Source organism: Mauremys reevesii, linkage group 10 (assembly GCF_016161935.1).
Source record: "Mauremys reevesii isolate NIE-2019 linkage group 10, ASM1616193v1, whole genome shotgun sequence".
In the NCBI taxonomy this organism is placed as follows: domain Eukaryota; kingdom Metazoa; phylum Chordata; order Testudines; family Geoemydidae; genus Mauremys; species Mauremys reevesii.
The window spans coordinates 24,272,899-24,293,671 of record NC_052632.1 but is presented as its reverse complement, the minus strand read 5'-3'; the positions used below and the strand labels follow the sequence as shown (position 1 = coordinate 24,293,671).

Here is a 20,773-nt window from a genome sequence, read left to right as displayed (position 1 = left end):
GGTGAATTAAAGCAGGGGTAAAAAGCAGTCTGTATTGTGTGGCAGCTTATCCAAACAGGTATTCTGCAAATTCCTGTATTGGAAGAGGTATATATTTAATCTTGTGCTAGCTCTGACCTTTGTTCAGTGGAGGGCGGTAGCTATTTACAGTAAGTTTTAGCAAACTACACAAAGTGAGATGACGTAGAATAGTTTCCTCCATTTCCAAACGTGCTGCTGCTGCTAATAATACTTTGCACTTCTGTTGTATCTATCTTCTGAGGTCTTTATACACATATACTTTACTCACAACAGCAGTCCAACACATTGGTGAACATTAGAATTTACACCTCTCTAGTTCAGACTAATGCACCATGTAGATAAGCTCCCGGAGAGGGATGACTTGTCTTCATAACACACTAATCCCAAATTGCACTTGTTGAGTATCTGGGCATTTTAAAAATACTAGTAATTTTAGAGATTTATGCACAACAGACTGTATATTTAAAAAGAGGGAAAGTTTACAAAAGACTGTAAAGTAGCTTGGCAGAAGATGTGGAAGCATTAATTTAATCACAAACTAAACATTAGGAAGGAGTCATAGTCAATCTGTTATCGGGGGTAGCCATGTTAGTCCATATCCACAAAAACATCTGAAGAAGTGGGTTTTTTACCCACAAAAGCTTATGCCCAAATAAATCTGTTAGTCTTTTAAGGTGCCACCGGACTCCTTGTTGTTTTTATAGTCAATCTGAAGATTTTAAAAAACGTTAGGGTTTTTTAAAAATATATACCTCTCAATGGAAACTTTTCTGGGGAATTGCTTGCTGTGTGATCCTATTTTTTTTCCCCCTTGCTCATCCCCAAAAGTATTTTGCGGGTCTTTGAGCACCTGGGTGGATGAGGACTTCTAATATCTAGGTAAAGCCTTCCCTTCTGCTCTAGCTGCTTGTAAGACTCTGCACTCCTTCATGTTATAGCATAGAGGGTAGGTGAATGTGTTTCTGGAGTGTCAAGCCTGCAACACAGCATGGAAATCATGCTGCTAGTTCTGAATGTCTTGTCTCATTTCATCTGAGGCCTTAATGTCATGACCACATTTATCATGTTTTAAAACTTGAGTGTGGAAAGTTGATTTAGCTGACCATGACTTTGTGTTGAGTGTAGAGGTGGAGAATTTGTGTCAGCTGTTCATCAACCCTGACCCCAGTAGGATTCCATCATGAGTAGCTGAAATGATGCCGAACAGGAGTGGTGCTTGGGGGAAATTTTCATGGCACAAATGACAGCTGGGCACCAAACTTCAATTAAGTCAGTAGCCATGAAGCACCTACCTTCCACTCGTGCCTTTGAAAAATCTTCCCTCTTGTCTGCACTGACCACAGTCATGGGATCTGCACCATGTTGGCTAACTAAGCTCATCACAGTCGTGTTCTGTTTACAATATGAAATTTTGCAATAAAGCCAAAGCCTCAGAGATAGTTACATTCCTACCTTAGTGGTGGTGGTTGATGCCCACACACTGGAGGTCTGGAGTTTGTTCCAACAGAGACTAAGGACTGAATTGATGCTATGCTATTGAGGACAGTTGTACTGCAAAGAATATAGTTGAAATGCTGTGGACCTAATGAAGTGATTAGCCTTACAGCTTTGTGTAGTTAGAGCAGTAAATATTATTACAGTTCTAATAATAATATTATTTGAAGCCCAAATTGCACATTTTGCAAGAAAAATGTATTTCAATATGGTCTCTTTTCATATTTTGATACCTTTTCTCCTCTGGTAATTGGTAATTTTTTGTGCTAGATTTCTATTGCTTTTGGAAGAGTTCCTCAGGTTTCTTTTTAGATGTTTTCTTTTACAAGCTGCATAAGGCAGCAAGCTACTGGGTTTGGGGAAGGGGAGATCAGTAGCTACTCAAACAGGAAACTACTAGAGCACAATCCCCATGTGTCTTTTTCACATACACTGAATTTTTCCTGGAATTGATGTGGTTGGTTTAGGAATTGTTTTGTACAGTCTAGGCATTTTGAAACACCTAATTTTCCCTTCAACTTTTAAATCTTATGCTTTTTTCTTTTAAGATCCCCAAAGGGAAAGACTAGACATTTTAAATTGTAGTGACTAATACAGTAGTAGTGTTTTAGTTGTGTATTCAAACACCTAGGTTTAGGGGTTGGTAAAACTGTTCAAACTATCATTAATAAATTACAAAAATACTTGAAAATTGTCTTCTATTTCATTACAAACTCAAAAATGGTCTTTTTTCATGAAAACTGTTACTCAGATATGTTTTTAAGTGAAAAACGAGCTGTTTTGGAGGAAAAAATAGCTTTGCATAAGACACATAGGCAGTCTCATTCATTTGCATGTATTCCATGTGAAAATACTAATTCTTCAAAATTTTGCGGAAAGTGAAATCTTGGAAAATAAGTTTTAATAATAGGCAGTTCTAGTGTTTTGGTTTTGGTTAGCTGGCTATTTTCTGTGTTGTAATGTCCACATGTGTTTTTCAAAGAACACCATATTTTTCAAGGGAGCTCAAACTAGCTTCTAAAACTGCACCCACAGGGGTTTTTTAAACCCAAGTTTTTGTGTACACATGAACCTGGATTTGCCAGTTATATATCCTCACATCCTAGTGTTTTCATACAAGAAGGTAGATATAGAGAATTTGGGCTTCAGTCTGAGGTGGCCTTTGAAAATTTGACCATGCATGTACAATTTAAGTCCCAAATTAGTTTTAAAGGCCTAGTACAGATACCATATATATGTATATAAAGGGCATTTTAAGTAGGTTGAATTTAACTGTGACTCAGTATATTGAATGCTGCTAACAGTGTTCCCATCATGCCTTATAAAAAGGGTAGTGAGTTTTTATATTAATTATGGACTTCTGCATCAAGAACATGGATGGAAAGAGTTGGAGAGACTATTCGGATAATCTGCCTTCAATGACTAATGAAGAAAATGAACTCTTTAAGCAACACTTAGGTTGAGAGGTCAGTCTTCATAGACCATCCAGAGGAGCATCTCCTGAAACTCCCGCCAAATTCATTTTGCATAAGACATGGAGCACTTATTGTTAAGCTGTTTTTGGTATGGTGCATTCTCTCCCGCCCCACCCCCCCAAAAGAAAAAGTGCAATATAGTTTGTTTGTTTATGGCAGTACAGTGCCTTTTATTGAATTGCTGCTTGTGGTGGGCAAAGTCAAGAGAATAATATAGATTCTTCATGTATTCCAAATCTAGTATGCTCTGGTGAATACTAGTTCAGAGGAATACTGCAGATGCATTTATATAACTGCTGCAACTTTCAGATATGGATGAAAATAGTTCTGTGACTAATGCTGTGTACATGGTTTTCCAGAGTACTTTAATTCTGTACTTTGTTGCTTTTTGTAAAAATGAAAAAAATTTATGTTCTCCTTTGTTGTTTCTAATAAATGATGATCTGTAGCAGCTCTTATTGGGGAGGACCATACTGCATTCCCTTGCACCTTCCATTGACTGGCAAGTAGTTTATCCAAGACAGCTGATTTCTCTCTTTATCTAACAAATTGAGCCTGATTTTTCTCTCACTTACATTGGTACATATCAAGAGTAATTCAATCAGAGCCGTTGGAGTTGCACCTAGTGTAAAACTGGGGTCAAAGTAGAATTGGCCCTTGACAGCTTCTGAAATTATGAGCCAGAATCAGTTCTGTTGTAGTTAGGCACTGAGGTCAGTAGATTTGTGTCCCTTTATGTCAGAGCTAAATTTGGCATTGACCTTTCAAAATGTTAAGCCTGAGCCTCCGCTCCGTCAGTGACCTTCAGTGGGGTTACACCAGAATAAAACCAGTGTAAAGGAGGGCAAAATCAATCCCGTTCTTATCCTTATTTTAAATAAGTAAGTTGCAAAAAAGCTTTAGTGGAGACTTAAAATTAACAAACGTATATATTCAGAATACTGCCATTTGCTTTGTGTAATGAAATAAGAAGTGGTTTTTTTGTTTTGCTTTTTAAAGGTGGTCTACAAAGATCTCACTATGTCTGATGGAGACTACGATTACCTCATCAAATTCCTAGCACTTGGTGACTCGGGAGTAGGAAAGACCAGCATCCTTTACCAGTACACAGATGGCAAATTTAATTCCAGATTTATCACAACAGTGGGTATTGACTTTCGGGAAAAGAGAGTGGTAAGTTGCAGCAACTCTGTGTGCTGCTTTGAATGTACAATTATTAAAAAAAAAAAATCTAGCCATCAACTGCATAAAAATTACTCTTTTAAAACCTGATCTCCTGATCGTCACTGCGTAGTCGGCACAAAATATCACCTTCTTCTCTCTCTAGGAGATGCAAATAAAACAAAAAAGGCTGTTTCTGTGAGGTCCACGAAAGAATTATTTTGTTACACCCTTCTGCAGAAGCAGTTAACTAATAAACCATGTTCAGTGACCTGTACTGATAGCAACGGATGATGCTATGGCATTCAGACCATTCCCTGTAAATTGAACTGCCATTTTCATCAGTAGACTTTCCACAAGGGAAGGCCTGCAGAACTGGCCCCAGTTAAAGATGTATTGGCATAAATTTCTTTATAAGCCAAAGTGGCTAGTAAACAAAGACAACCATGTTAATTTTTTGCGCCACTGAAAAATATGGGGTAGGGCAGCGGTGAATAATTAATACTTTCTAAAGGAAAGGGGCAGCGCTTGTAGGACTCCTAAGTTTCCTAAGCAGGTACCTATGTTTTCCAAACTCCTAATCATCAGAGGTCAAAATGTGAAAACTAAAAGCTATTCTAATACATTTATTTAACATGGTCTCAATTTTAAATGCAACAGAATTTAAATGGATGTCTACAAGATTTCCTCCTTTTTAATCACTTTATAGAGAAAATCTGTGATCCACACTGAATATTTTAAAGACATTTTTCATAAAATTGGAAAATTTTACTTGTTGAAATTTTATCTGAAGTGAGGATGCTGTCAGTAAATATTGTAAACAATTCATGCCATAATGTTAATATACCAACAGGGCATCCAGTATAGAAAATAATCTGGCATTGGATGTTGGATCTGGGCCTTGATTACCTGGGAAACCCATTTTCCCATTGTCTTCAAAGAATCCAGATAATTTAAGTGGCTCTTAAATTATCTAAAATGTATGGGAAACGTTATTTTTTATTTGAGGCAATGTAGAACCACAGTGATTACCATACCACCACTCCTTGCCACACTTGCGCATTTATAGTTGGCACCAAGCCCATCTTGTCAGCATATAGGGGTTTCAGACAACTTTTTGGCAGAGTCACTTTACCTGGGCTACTCACCCCACACTCAACATGCATGAGTACCAAGGAGTTTTCGTGGTGCAGAATGTTCTTGTTCAGACTTGCTGCTGATGGGTGAGTAATTGTTCTAACGGAGTAACCAAAACAAAATTCTCAAAATGAATATTTTCCAAGCAAGAGACAGTTAAACTTGATGGTTTTGCTTTGATATGTCTGTCAGATGCTCTGTGACCATTATCCTGTGACACATTCTGTGCCAATGGTATTGCCTGTGTATCCATAACTTCTTTAATCCTTGGGTTCAGTAATACCAATAGGAAAAGGAGAGGACAATCCAAACTGAGATGTCTTCTAGACACTGACTTGAAACACTATTTCCATTTGATTCTCTTCATACTCAACAGATGTCTTTATTTATATTCACCTGCTAAATAAGCTACTGAGCTTTTATTCCAGTTCCTGTTCTTGTAAGCTATAATATGATAAGATCTTCACTAGATTCTTCTTAGCAACCTTGTGACAGTTAAACAGAAGTCATTATCTCTACAGTCATATTCTGTTTTGCTGACATAGTTCTGTTAATGGTACAAATATATTGCCATATTACGTTATCTGATTGTGCTTTTATAATTGTTTCAATTTGAACAGAGTGAAACAGTAAAAATAAAAACTAGAAAGAATCACGCCTGCCTAATGCAAATCATAGCCACATTGAATTTCTCTTTAGGTCTTCATAGCTTATTGGAAACATTTTCTTTTCTCTCATTTGATGCTTTTCCTTTCTTAAATATTTTATTGGGGCAGGATCAAAGTGGGAGCCTACAAGTCAGCCTAATAAGGCAAAGAGATGGTGTCTGTCTGTAGTATTGACTCTTAGATTAACAATGCATTAATTGTTATTGGCATCAAGACTGATTAAAGTATTACATTTTAAATGTCAGTTTTCTGCTATGCTGTTGAGAGTGGACTGCTGACACTTTGAAAATTGTCTGTTTATAGGTGTATAGATCCAATGGGCCAGATGGCATTAGCGGCAGAGGACAGAGGATACATCTGCAACTGTGGGATACTGCAGGACAGGAAAGGTCTGGCCTTTATATGAAGCAAATGTGACTGTGCTTACTAAACTATTAACTGAACTCAAGTGCATGAATTCTCCTGTTGTCTGTTGTATTTTATGAGCATGACTCTAGATGAATCAAAATGTGCCTTTATTCTGACATTAACAGCAATATGATCACAATTTCCCGGGGGGGGATGTTTGTTCTTACCTATAGACAATTTTTTTTTCTATTTTCTATATATTTTCCGTGTGTGTGTGTGTGTGTGTGTGTGTGTGTGTGTGTGTCTCTCTCTCTCTCTCTCTCTCTCTCTCTCTCTCTCTATATATATATATATATAAATCTATTTTCTTAATTTATCTTCTTGTGCTTTCGTTTGTTCTTCTGAAGATATTAAGACTCAGTGGAAGCCATACACATGAAGTCAGAATGAGGGGTCTGCCAGAAGTCTGCAGCACATATTTGGTTATATTGACCTGCACTCTGTTTAAGCTTTCATTAGCTCTTGTAGCCAGCTAGAAGTGGCTGTAATTTATTTAAATGGTAACTATTGAGGATGATTATATATAATGCTGTGCTAGCAAATTTATATCTAGCACTGTATCTCCAACCAATTGCCCTCTTTCAAGACCAAAGCCAGTAGCTATCTCTGGGTCACATCCTGCAGTCTTTACGCAGTTCTTAGGCAGGCAGACCCTCTATTGTCTTTGATGTGGAAGTAGAGATGCAGGATTCATCCCTTCTTTTGTAAAGATCAGATAGATGGCTGGTGAGAGTCACTCTCTAATGTTCTATCCTGCATGGAATCAAGTTTTTGTCCTGAATATTGCTGGCAGTTTCTCTTCATATAGAAAGTAAATGTTCTTCACCTGTCCTGTTTGTGTTTCAAAAGGCTTTAACATCGCAACATTTTTTGTCTGTTTTAAAATATTGTCAAATTTTAAATGTACAGTAATACATTTCAACATGATTTGAATTTCACTTTGAATTAGATGCTTTTTTCAAGTTGATCAAAATGTGCTGTGTAATGTAAGACTTGATCCAAAGCTCACAGAAGTTGATGGGAGTCTTTCCACTAACTTTACTGGACTTGTATTAGGCCTATAGTAACTTAATTGGTTCAGGCCTTATGTCAGTAGAAATCAGACATGACGAGTGATGGTTCTAGTACAATTAAATTTTAGATTACCTCACTTATCTGCCTATTTTATAGTATGATCATTTTTCAAAATAATTGACTCATCAGCTATACCTTATGAAAGGGAAACGAACTACAACTGTGCTTTGTATTTCTAGGTTTCGTAGCTTGACAACAGCTTTCTTCAGAGATGCTATGGGCTTTCTTCTCCTCTTTGATCTGACAAATGAGCAAAGCTTTCTCAATGTCAGAAACTGGATAAGTATGTCACGTCTTTACTTGTATGTCACTGTTTTTCCTGTGCTGCATTTAGAAATATGGAGCTCCACAGAGGGGATAGGGCCAAAAATATTTGACTTAAACCTTTCTAGAAGGGAACAAAATGGAAATCCTGTATAAAATAGCTGTGAGTGAATCTGGTTTCCAACACTGTGTCTGAAGCCTTGGCTTTTTTAACTTGCTTGCTGCACTCACAAAACCTCAGTCAGGCGGGTTTCATGCCCCTGATGTTTGAAATACAATGTAAAATTGGGTGATGTTTAGTAACGAAATTTGAAATCAGCCAACTTGAAACTCAGTCCTGATTCTTTTGATTGAGAGCTTGTCAACACCTGGCAGTTTTGTTCTGGAGTTTGTTACGGAAGAGACAGGAAACACTTGCCTAACTGCAACAGGAACAGGGAAGTACTCGCTTTCCATTACCAGCAGCTCACTGGAAAAGCTCAGAGGCAGATCCTTAATCCTTAGATTGTGGGTTCACAATCTAGCACTCTAGGGATTACGAGGCGCATCTGCCCCAGTGATTTGGATTTCCAGTGATTGGCTGGCAATGGGTGCAGGCATGTTCCCCAGCTCCACTCCACTGCACCATAGCAAGAGGTTTGGTGCATTTTGTCCCCCAGTCAGAGCCATTACTATTGGGAGGAGTAATGGACAATACTGGATGATGTCCCCCTACAGGCTGATGGGGAGGAGCATTGTGCTTAACATGAAATCTGCACATAATAAAACCAGTTTGCGTGAATTGTTACTGAAAAGAGGCATGTGTATAGAATACCGAAAACCATCCATGGCTACTGGTCTATGGCAACGTCCTTTTCTCTGTATATTATAAATACTGCATTCTCCAGTACTGTAATAGAAGAACTGCAAGAGTGTTGAAGAAAATCTTATCAAATATTGTGCCCTTGACTTCAGTGGAATTGCCATTTGAATGGATTTGGTTCATTCCATGTATTTTCTGTATTTCTCTTGCTTTTTAAATATTAGGCATGTTTGGACTGGAGTAGGATTTTTGTTCGAGATAATCTGCTTGTCTTCTTTCACCCGATGTTAAAACACTCTGGTATCACAACCAGTTGTGGAGATGATTGTCCCAAAGTGGAGTAATGACTTCATGTGGAGGGCAGGGTGGTCTGGTGTCCTAGCGCTCAGGACACTGGGCTGAGTTCCCTGGTCTGCCACAGACTTGCTGTGTGACCTTTGGCAAATCGCTGTGTCAGAGAGTTCCCCATCTGTAAAATGGGGATAAAAGCACATCCCTACTTCACTGGGGTGTTGTGAATGTAAATACATTAAGGATTTTAAGCTCTTGAATGCTATAGTAATGGGGGTCTTATAAGCAGGAGGACCAAATGAACTTATCAGCAGCAAAGATCCCACTGGGGTGCAAATATCTCTAGTGCTTTTAATAAAATAAATTAAAAAAAGGTTGGGGAAGAAAACAGGTAAGAAATTGGCAGCAAACTTATTTTTCTCATGTCCGAGAATTACTTCACTCGAGTTCTCCATTTCCGTTTTAAAAAGACACTCATATTCTAAGTGCACTTTATACATAACAGAATAAGATAAGCCCTGTTTTTACTGTTTGTTTTGCCGTTAGGCCAGCTACAAATGCATGCGTATTGTGAAAGCCCTGATATTGTATTATGTGGAAACAAAAGTGATATGGAAGACCAGAGAATGGTGAAAGAAGAGGAGGCAAAGGAACTTGCAGAAAAATATGGGCAAGTATCTTCTTCTTGTGTTTAAAGCAAAACTAAATGTGTTTTTTTGAAAGGTCTGTGATGTTTCTTTGTGTATTGGAAGGCTCTTATCAGAATGGTCATCTTGGTCTTGGAACACCCCAGGGCCCTGTCTGATCTCATATCCTGCCTCTGACAGAGGCAAATGCCACATGCTTTAAGCCAAGATGTGCACCTTACTGTGCAATACTCCAGCATGGGGGAGGTATCTTTTGTGCCCTTCTGCCCTTGCAGTAGAAAACAAAGTAAACACCTCTCGATTACTTGATGGAAAATACGTTTCATTTATGAGGAGATGAAGCTTCACAGCACACCTCAGAATCCTAGAGATGGCTATAAAGCTGGAAGGGACCTCGAGATCATCTAGTCCATTCTCCTCCCTTCCCCCCCACCCCCAACTAATGATGAGGCAGGATTAAGTATACCTTGACAGGCGTACGCTTAGTCTGTCCTTTAAAACCTCCAACCTCTCTAGGTAACTTGTTCCAGCACTTAAGTATCCTTAGAGTTTGAAAGTTTTTTCTAGTATCTAATCTAAATCTCTCTTTCTACAAATTAAGCCAGTTAATTGTGTCCTACCCTCAGTGGACATGAAGAACAGTTAATCACTGTTCTAGTCAGAACAGCCTTGTCTACATATTTGAAGACTGTTATCGTGTCCCCTCTCAGCCTTCTCTTTTCTAGACTAAACATGCAAAGTTCTTTCAATCTTTTTTTTTTCCTCATAGTTCCAACCTCTTCTAGTTCCAAACCATGTTTTCTAAATCTCTTATCATTTTTATTACCCCTCTGGACTCTCCAATTTATCCATGTCTTTTTTAAAAGTGCGGTGCCCAAAACTGGACACAATAGCCCAGCTGATGCCTCACCAGTGCTGAGTAAAGCAGAACAATTAACTGCTGCCGCAGTAGCGGCCAGAGCCCCGGGCGGCGTGGGCTGGGCAGCGCTGAAGGGCTGGCTGCAGGAGTCTGGCCCAGCCCCACCCCTTCTGCCTGAGGCCCCGCCCCTTCTGGGGTCCCAGAGGCCCTTCTCCCCCCTCCCCCCCCCCGCACCTTGCCCAGGACCCAGGCTGCCCTGCGTACCGGTAAGTCCGTTAAGTTACTTTCACCACTGCATATGGGACTGTGTCAAAAGCCAAAATCCGATTAATACTACCCTGTAGTATTTAGTATGATTACAGTAGACAGAGGACCTAATTTCCTTGTGCAGTGAAACCCAAGAGTATACTGACCAAGTCACATTTGTGCATCACATTAAATTCTGGAAGAAACTGGAGGCAGTACTAAACAGTGTCACTCTTATTTTAAAGTTAAGCTTAGCCTCACAATTTTGTCAACCCTGTTATTAGGGAGGGACAGAGCAAGATGGGGTTTAGTGCAATAATACTTCCTTCCTTTTTCCTGCCCCGACTTACATGCTTGTGTAATGCTATTTGTGGGGCACTAACCTCAAACCAGCATAGTTTTGTAACATGTACCTTTATAAAAAGGAATGGAAATTTGGGAAATGTGAAGCAGTAGATGATGTGTGTTTATATCGAAATCTTTTTGCATGCCACTACATACATAGATATTACTTGCAGAAGGTGAAATGTCTGTTAATCTTGTGGTCAAAATACCAACTTGATCAATGTGGGAATCAAAAACTAGAAGGCTGATTCGTAGATCTGATTTCACTCTGTGAGCTGCTATATGGTTCTGAGTACTTGTAGGTGGTTGAGGAAGGTTGCTATTAATAGGAATGTTCTTACATCTTCAAAAGTTGGGGTAGGAAAGAGGAGTGACCCTGCTTTACTGGGTGAACAACTGCTGCTGCTGCTGCTAACCATTCTGGATATTACTGAACATTTCCCCCCATGCCTACCACCAGTAAAGTTGCATTTAGAGTGGGGTGTAGAGGAGACAGTCACTAGGAGACTGATTAGTCCATTATTAAATATTTAACACTTAGCATTTTAACAGCATTAACTAAACCTCACAAATTAAGAGACGACAAGCAAGAATTATCTGCATTTTACAGATGGTAGTCACCTATTAAGGCTACCATGCATGGGAGCAAGAGAGGAGATTTTAAAAATTCCACCTATAATTTATCTGTGTAAATTTGTGCCTAAATAAATAGTAATAGGGCTCTCCCTCTACTAATCCGACAGATTCCTTTGCCCTATGATTGCCCAGTTACCTTGTTTCTCACAGAGATCCAGGCTCCCATTTCTCTTTAATTGTATAAACAGAAGCATAATCTTATCAACCAACGGATTCAGGTGAAAGTCATTTGAAGCTTTTCATTCTTGCAGTCTCCACCCTTGCATTCCTGACCTTCAGCTACCCTGGCTATTTCTTCACCTAATGAGAATGGAAGATTTACGCAGTATGACAGAAGCATGTGGGTTGCTCAGCAGTGGGCCCAAGAGACAGAGTTCCTTGAGGCTCTAAAATCTCTTTAACGAAAAGGATTTCCCCTCTCATGAAATGGGTTAGTAAAACGTTACCCCAATGATTCGATCTTCAATGGCTTAAAACTTTTTTTATGAGTATAAGAAAAGGAAGAAATGCTTCTGTATTTACAGGAAGCTCAGGTAATTCTGTCATTTGTTTCAACTCCATGATTAATTACTGAGTCATTGTTAATCATCTGCAGAAGGATCCAGCATTTCCTCCTAACACTTTCATGTTTAACATACAGCCCAACGGCCCAATGCTTTGCAGTGTGTGTATTAAATAAACCTCTCTCCAGCTTTTTGGACCAAGGATACTGCTAAAATCCACTTTTGGCACATGAGGGAAAGAGAGAGAGCGAGAGTGCTAGTTTGAGACTAACTGCTTTAGTTATGATCAGCCCTCATCTCCATTTAAAAATGTTACTGTGGTTGTTCACAAACATGTTCAGTCAAATTAGATGACAGGAAGCTGAATGCAACTGAGCGGACTGTGTAAACCAAGACAGACCATAATCAGACTTTACTGGGACCAGCAGGAGGCTGCTGACTTCCTGTCAAAAGGGAGATAAGAGAGAGAAGGGTGGATATTGGAGGCAAATTGGGTACAAGTTCAGGTTCCTCTTGCTCTCTCAGCCTGCGCGATAGCCCACTACTTTGGGGACAGTGGCTGAAACACACCTCTTATATTAAGGGCCTTAAATGGCCAGGACAGATTTTGCAATTCTATCTTGTTTTAAAATATACTGCATAATACAGGTGCTCTGCCCTGGTGGGCCAAGTCCCTTGCTTGAGTAACCACTCTCAGTAAACCTTTGAACTAGGCAACTGGGTTAGACATGATTCACTCTCAAGCCCCCTCCTAGCACACACATAATATTCCTGTGTTTGTTTCTGCTTGATCAGGAAAGGCATTCTAGGAACAGAGACTGTTTGTTTTTTATCACCACCAAGCACAGTGCCTGTGAATAGAGATCCACGTGTTCTTTTCAGATCCAGACCCGAAAAGACATTTTGGGAAATAGCTCTTGGGAAAAATATTCTCTGCTCCTGCAACTGCATTTCATCTTGTCATTTCCTCTGCTGTGACAATTAGCACCTGAATACGCCGGTCCTTATTTCCATTGATAGATGCCCAATTTATTTATATACAAGTATTTAAAAAAGCAAGCTTGTCCAGTAACAGGGTCCTTGAGTCATTCCTCAGGCTATCAGGATTAATTTTCGTGTATGTAGTATGTTAAAGTCCATAAATTAATAGATTTTAAATTGTTCAATGGATAGTCTCCCCCATCTCCCTTTGGTCTTGTGTACATTGCTTAATTTATCATGTTGCTTATTCTTTGCATTTCATATAATCAGGAAGTAACTGATTTTAAATGAGACAAAATGGAAGTGTCATCCAGTTCTTTCCTCTCTGAACCCCTCCTTAAGTAAATTGGTTTTAAAATTCAACCACACCCCTTTGGCATTCTGAGGCTGCCAAAATAGAAAGCAGACAGACAAGTTGGGTGAGGTAATTTCTTTTATTGGACCACCTTTTGCTGGCAAGAGAGACAAACTTTCAAGCTTACACAGAGCCTGAGAAAGAGCATTAAAACCTATTATCTCACCTTGTGTCTCTAATATCCTGGGACCGACAGGGTTAAAACAACAACACTGCATACAGTAGAAAGCAGTAACATGTCAAGGTGGAGAAAGGAAAATGCTTTGTGTATTACAGCTTCTGAAGAGGTCTTGAAGTGGAAGAGTGATGTTGTCTGGAACAATCATTAGCTCCCTTCATTTGGGTGAAGCTGCCAGTTACACTTACAGTCTTAGACATGACTTGTTGGATTCTTCTGTTGGCAATAAGAATGGCTTGGTGATTCATTACATAGCTGAAATGTAAATGACATAATTACCTGCCCTTCCTGTAAAGCAACACCTGAGATTTTTCCGAGTGTTTGCCTATTTGGGCTAGGCGGAGAATTTCACATTTCTGTGCTGAACAGTTTCCATGGGGAATATGGCAGTAGTTTACAAAGGATAAAAGTGTACGTTTTCCGCCTGAATTGATCCCAAGGAACAGTTTCAGAGATCATAGCAAATCAAGACTTTGCTGTCTGTGGAAACTCCCTCTCCTGTTTCTGAAATGAATCTTCTACTTTTAATTTTTTCCTCCTCACTCCTTCAGCAGCTGTGTGACCTATACATGCAGTCCTAAAAGATGTTAGTGTTTTTAGTGTTATACAGTGTAAATTTTGAGGCTGTAACTTAGTTTTCATGAGTGCAGGTACCCTTGCAGAGTGACATGCTAACTCTAGATGGAGCTGTACTTTTATGGCAAAATGACTTTGGCCCAGAAGAGCAGTGTATAAAGCAATGATTAGGGCAAGTTTCCAATTATTGTCCTGGGCCACTCTCACCTGAAGGATTTATTTCAGTAGGAAAATCTAGGATTTCACTAATATGCAGCCTGTTTATTGGATTTATATTGCAAATTATACTAGATTTGTAGATGATACATGACAAAGGGTTCAAAAGTATGTTTACTCGGAGAATTTTTGTCCAGTAACAGATTCAAAATATTAAGAGCACAATATATTTCTTCCTTTTTATTAAACACATTTCCTTTATTTCATCAAATTAATATTCTTTCCACTGTGTTTGCATCTTGTGTCAGAAGATTAATGAGTTATAAACAAGGATTATCCCCTCTTTAGCTCTGGAGCACAGCTTCAAATGTTTAAACAGACTTTCAGGAAGTTCACTAAATATATAAGAAGCAGGAATGTTGGGGGATAGTGGGTTGTCTGGATTACCAGGGAGTAAAAGAAGCAGCTGAGGAGGAGAAGAACACTGCACAATAGCTAAATGACTTTTGTATCCATCTTCACTGCAGAGGATGTTGTGGAGACCCATACTCTTTCTTGGTAATAAGGATGAGGTATTATCAGAGACTGGAGTTGTGAAAGAGGAGGTACTGGCACAAACCTAGGCCAGCTGTTAAATACCCAAGGGATCTGAGGGAACTTGCAGAGCTACCAAGACAAGATATGCAGGGAGTATAAGGAAACAATAAGACAGTTTTGGTCAGCATGGTACGCTGTGGTCTCAGCATACCAACAGTCTAAATTTTTGTTGTCAAGTGTATTGAAGGCATCATGGAGAAAGGAGAATTTTCAGGAGGGATTTGAAGGAGGATAATGAGGTAGTTTTTAGGATATCTATGGGAAGCTCCTCCCAAGCATGAGGGGCAGTATGGGAGAAAGCATGAGGGTGCTTGTTTAAAAATATAACAAGTGGGCAATGGAGGCTGGCATCATGGGCTCTCTCCCAGATGTCATGGCAAGGAGCAGAGCTTATTGTTTAAGTGAAATGTGAGTCCAAGGGGTCTTAAGCTACCTTTTCCCTCATGGACAATTTTTAAAAATTAAGGGGGAAAAAATAAAAGAATTGGGATTTACTACTGCTCTGGCCAAGCTGTATCTTTTTACACAGTGTGGATCAGGATAGTGATGAGGACAGCTGTCCTTTCACTGTTATGCCATGGCTTTTTCATGCAGGAGTTTCATTTGATTTAACCAAATGATTTCCTGTCTGTTTGGCTCTGTATGGCTAATACAGTTTCCAGGGTTGAGTTCCTTCTTCCTCCTCCATCTTGGTATGTGGATTATTCTCATGAGCCCAACTGTATGTGAGCTATGCTATACACTGATGAATCTACAGCAGAGGTGGTCAAACTATGGCCTGTGGGCCACATCTGGCCCACTGGACCCTCCTGCCCGGCCCCTGAGCTCCTGGCCCGGGAGGTCAGTCCCTGGCCCCTTCCCCACTGTTCCCCCTCCCCCACTGCCTCAGCTCGCCCTGCTGCCAGCGCAGTGCTCTGGGTGGCAGGTCTGGGAGGACCTGGGGCAGCACAGCTGCAGAGCCTGGCCTGACCCGGTGCTCTGTGCTGTGCAGTTTGCGGCAGTGTGGCTCGGTGACCACCAGTGCTCCAGGCAGCACGTTAAGGGGGCAGGGAGCAGGGGGGCTTGGATAGAGGGCAGGGGAGTTCAGGGTGGTGGTCAGGGTGTGGATAGGGGTTGGGGTGGTCAGAGGGCAGGAACAGGGGTTGAATGGGGGCAGGGTCCCGGGGAGGCAGTCAGGAAGGAGAGGAGGGGTTGGATGGGGCGGTGGGGGGCAGCCAGGGGACAGGGAGTGGGGGGGGGTGTAGATGGGGCAGAGGTCCGGGAGGGGTGTTGCCATCAGGGAATGGGGAGGTTGGATGGGGCAGGAGTCCCGGAGCGGGGGTGTGTGGATAGGAGGTGGGGACCGGCCCTCGACCCCCTCCTGTAACCGGCCCTCCATACAATTTCCAAAACCTGATGCGGCCCTTAGGCCAAAAAGTTTGCCCGCCCCTGGTATACAGGCTCTTTCTCCATAGTGTATGCCCCCTCACCCCTTTTTTTGGCCCATGATTCACTGTGCTGGTGTCTTCTGATGCTGGTGTCTTCTGATGCTTATTCTGGACTGTTGATTGAATCTCTCCTTCACCCCTCAGTCCCAGAACTGCCTCTTCCATCCCTTTCTGCACAGTATCCTATGAGGAATTTTCTACATTTCTTCATTTAAAGCCTGGAAATAAACTGAATTTATCACTGCCCGGAGCTCCCTTTTTCCGTCTGCACCTTGTCATTGTCTTTCATCAAAGCAATTGGTAGCTTCCTCTTGCTGAATGTCAGCATCTCACTTAAACCCTCTTATATCCTCTATTATCGCCACATGCCTCTCTGTTTATGCTCTCACCCCCATCATCAACCATTCTGTCTCCAGTGAATGTTTCTGCTACTGTTCACCCTTTCCTGTGGTGTAGGTGGGAAGGGAAGCTTCATTTGACCCATAGATTCTTTCTTTTCCCAAGCTATTATAGGGGGTTGTCTGATGTACATCATCATTGATAGAAGTTAAGGGAAACAACAGGGAACTTCCATACGGTAAGGGATGAAGTGAAGGCCTTTTATGGATGGAGAATAATGCTCTTGAGACCCATTTGGGAGTAGCAGCATTCTCCAGGATATTTGGAGCCTCAGAAATACCATAGTATTACAGTATCCAAGTCACTAACTTTTCTTTCTTTTTCTTTCCCTCAATTTCATTATCTGCTTCTTGTTTCTGCATCTCTCTCTCCATCCCCCCATTGCCATATCCCTTTTCTTATTTCTGCCCAGTGTTTTCACTCTTATCTTTTTTATTCTCATCTCCATTTCCCACCCTTTCCCGTCTTTCTTCTCCAATATGCGCAAATCAAGGTTGTCCATCCCTTTCTTTTCCTCTTTTACCACTTTCACGTGCTTTCCTCCTTCTGTTTTCTCTCTCCTGCTTCCCCCCCCCCAACCTCAATGCCTATCTTTGTCCTGTATCTTGCCTTCATGCCTCTTCTCCTGAGTCTCCAGTCTCCTCTTGCACCCTAAGGTCCTGAGAGGAACAGGGAGTCCAGATCAGTGAAGAGACCATGACTGACCATCCCACATGCACTACCCATTGTCTCTGATGTTTGCCACCCCCCCAAATCTGAATCCTTAAGTGGCCCATTCTCCCTGCATTCCTTGCAGCTCCCACTCTGTGCTGGAAATAGTGAGATTCACATAATGGGAGAGCCCCTGGAGGAAGCACCTAGAGCAGGAGTTGAAGAGACAGCTGTTCTCCAAGACCTTGAGGTCCTTAGGAGCCGGAGGAATACAATAGTGTGAAAAGTGTTATGTCCTTGGCTCTTTTCTGCTGGAGGGAAACTTTTGAGGGAGGGACATCAACACACGCAGTGGCTGTGGTACATACATTTTTTTTTAATAAGCATTGGCTTCGCACCAGTTCAGCTACACCCTTGGTAGCTAGTGTACAAGATCTCTTGGCAGCCCATATATGTAGCACTCCCATGATTGCTACCACCAGTAGAGCAGCCATGGTGGGAAATTTTAAGAAAAATGCTTGTGAAGACGAGGCCCAACAGAGCAGTTGTATTTGTTTGTGGTTAAAAGAAAGGACTGGAACACAGAACTCCAGGATTATTTTTTTCCTGGCTCACTGTGGAATTCACATAATCCACTGGTGCCTCAGTAAAATGGGGTTAATACCCTCCTCACCGGGCTGTTATGAGGTTAATTAATATTTGTCCTGCTATTGCATCTCTAAGCATGTCATAAAGGGTTGCATTTCAATTTCATCTTTTGTTGAATTCTGTTGACTTCTCTAAGGAGAATGTTTTGATGCACTTTGCAATAACCATATAATGCATTCCTTCCAGGGAAGGTCTCACTTGATTTATGATGGTGTTTTTTTGTTTGTTTGTTTGTTTTTTTTATCCTTTACAGGATACCATATTTTGAAACAAGTGCAGCTAATGGAACTAATGTGAGCAAGGCAGTTGAAACTCTGCTTGACCTTATCATGAAGCGCATGGAACGGTGCGTGGACAAGTCATGGATACCCGAGGGGGTAGTACGGTCCAATGGACACAGCTCTACTGAGCAGCTACATGAGGAGAAAGATAAAGGCAAATGTGGTTGTTGAGAAACAAACTTTATTGCAACAATTAAATTAACATATTTATGTTAAAGTATAGTACAGTTGCAGCTTAATGGATTCATTTATGGACAGCTCTTACCATATGGATATATAGTAACAAAGCTGTATTAATTATTGGTATTTGCTTTCTAACAACATTAACCATTGCTTGGCAAATGTTTAATTTATTAGCAGTTAGCCAGACATATGTTTGTTTAGGTTTGGTGCAACATTGGACACTCTCAACTTTCAGTATCTTTGACTGGTTTACCATTGTTACAGACTATGGAGGTCTTTAAGTCCAATTTGAACAGAAATGTTCCATCATTACAGCAGTAATGATAAACAGCAAACTGTATGTGCTTTGCAAAAGCAGGCAAATAATTTTTCCGTGTTTTTTCATGAATTATTCGTTTCTAATGATGGAAATTATCCGTTTCTAATGGAATAAAAAGCTGTCTGGAGAAATGCCAAGATGACACTTGTACAGCACTAGTGCTATGCCATGCAGTTTTGAACTTGATCTCCTAAACTCCAACTGTACTATAGGAAAGATTCAGTACATTAGAATAGATCACCTAACATGAATTTCAAGAACGTGCTGAGGCATATACATACCAAGGGCAGGTCTACACTTAAAATGATCTATTGGTGCAGCTGCGCCACTGCCCTCTGAGACAGTAGTTATGTCGACAGGAGAAGCTCTCTGATCGGCATAGCACTGTCTATACGAGGGGTTAGGTCGGGATAACTGACTCATTCAGGTGTGGATTTTTCATACTCCTGAGCAATGTAGTTATACCGATATAGGTCTGCAGTGTAGATCAGATGGTAGATGAGGTGTGTTTATGAATGGATACGTTTTATATACAAACTCTTTTATGTTTTAACAGGAATTTAGGGCAAGCTAAGTGCCAGCAAAATTTCACCAGAGCTAGTGCTTTGCACTGAATGTGTTTGTACCAAGCGTACACTTGGAACATTTCTTCTTCAAATTTGGACTGAAAATTTTAATATTGGTCTTATTCTGGTGAGCTATAACTGCCTAAGATATCAATGCTGTTTAAATTAGTATATCTGTAAATTTATAAAGCTGGTTTTCTTCTGTTTACCTCTGGGTCCTGTACATCTTGTACACGTTTTGTATGTGTTTTGTTCATTCCCTTTAAAGTCTCACCTAAAGTATGTTTTGATTCTGTAAAGGAATACTCTTTCTGGTGGATGATCATTTGTATTTATCCTCAGATATGATACAAGGAATAATCAGTATTTTTTTACATTTCTTTTCAACCTGATTATGTGATATGCCTAATAAACTGTTTTCTACTGTAGCAGGTTCATATAACTCTAAAATATTGCCAAGTAAAGTCTCAACATGCCAAATTCAGAGTCTTTTTATAGACTTCTCATAGCAATTTGTTTACAGAACTCCAAAGCTACTGCTGCTTTTAGAAATTAAATATTTATTTATTTAAAAGTGCTAGTTATTTTGGCTACCACATGCTCGGGCAAACTTCTACAGTCAGATGGCAGCATGAGATGTCATGTAATATATTTTTAATTAAAAAAAATTGAATGTTAAAAGGACCAAAAATGTGTGCTAGAAAGGTATCTGAGAAGAAAGTGATATCTTCACTGAATTGAATAGAAACTTTGATGTAAATTTTCAGTTGCTTTTTAGAAATATAGAAAGTGTTAAAACTCATTGCTAGCTGTCAAAAAAACATTCCATAAAGCAATGTGTTTGTTCTTTAACAAACAAAATGTAAATATTAGACTTTTATCACAACCTACCCAGGAGATATAACCATGTGCAATATAACTTGAATGCTAAGGCACTATGACAGAAGTTAAAGCATTTTATATTGTATGAATTACTGTATTTTCTACTGTACCGTACCAAGAATCAAAATGCCTGTGGACCAGAGTTACTGTAGTCTAATTCATGAGTGCCTTTCAAAGTTGCCATCGCCTGGGCGGCCAATAGAGTAACAAGAATTCTACTGTGGAACCAGGGGCAGCTCTAGGTATTTTGCCGCCCCAAGCACGGCAGGCAGGCTGCCTTCAGCGGCTTGCCTGCGGGAGGTCCCCGGTCCCGTGAATTCGGCGGCAGCCTGCGGGAGGTCCACCGAAGCCGCGGGACCAGCGGACCCTCCACAGGCATGCCGCCGAAGGCAACCTGCCTGCTGCCCTCACAGTGACCGGCAGAGTGCCCCCGTGGCTTGCTGCCCCAGGCACGCGCTTGGCGTGCTGGTGCCTGGAGCTGCCCCTGTGTGGGGCACAATACGTTTCAGTGCACTTAAGTGTCCGGGTTTTTAAATGCAGAAA

The 20,773-nt window shown here is 40.6% G+C and overlaps 1 protein-coding gene across 6 annotated transcripts in view; it reads left to right on the top strand.

Annotated features, from left to right (window-relative positions):
* Positions 1 to 20,329, top strand: part of RAB27A (RAB27A, member RAS oncogene family) — a 79,210-nt gene extending 58,881 nt beyond the window's left edge. For 5 of the 6 annotated variants that reach the window (XM_039492760.1, XM_039492758.1, XM_039492757.1 and 2 more), the window contains 5 exons: positions 3,990 to 4,163; positions 6,260 to 6,345; positions 7,618 to 7,721; positions 9,342 to 9,465; positions 18,253 to 20,329. In XM_039492760.1, coding sequence (XP_039348694.1) covers positions 4,011 to 4,163; positions 6,260 to 6,345; positions 7,618 to 7,721; positions 9,342 to 9,465; positions 18,253 to 18,451 — 666 coding nt within the window. In that variant the 5' untranslated portion in view covers positions 3,990 to 4,010 and the 3' untranslated portion in view covers positions 18,452 to 20,329. Of the gene's footprint in view, positions 1 to 3,965; positions 4,164 to 6,259; positions 6,346 to 7,617; positions 7,722 to 9,341; positions 9,466 to 18,252 lie in introns of those variants that run through there. The other variant, XM_039492756.1, reaches the window with a different exon arrangement.
* Positions 20,330 to 20,773: the final 444 nt, after the last annotated feature.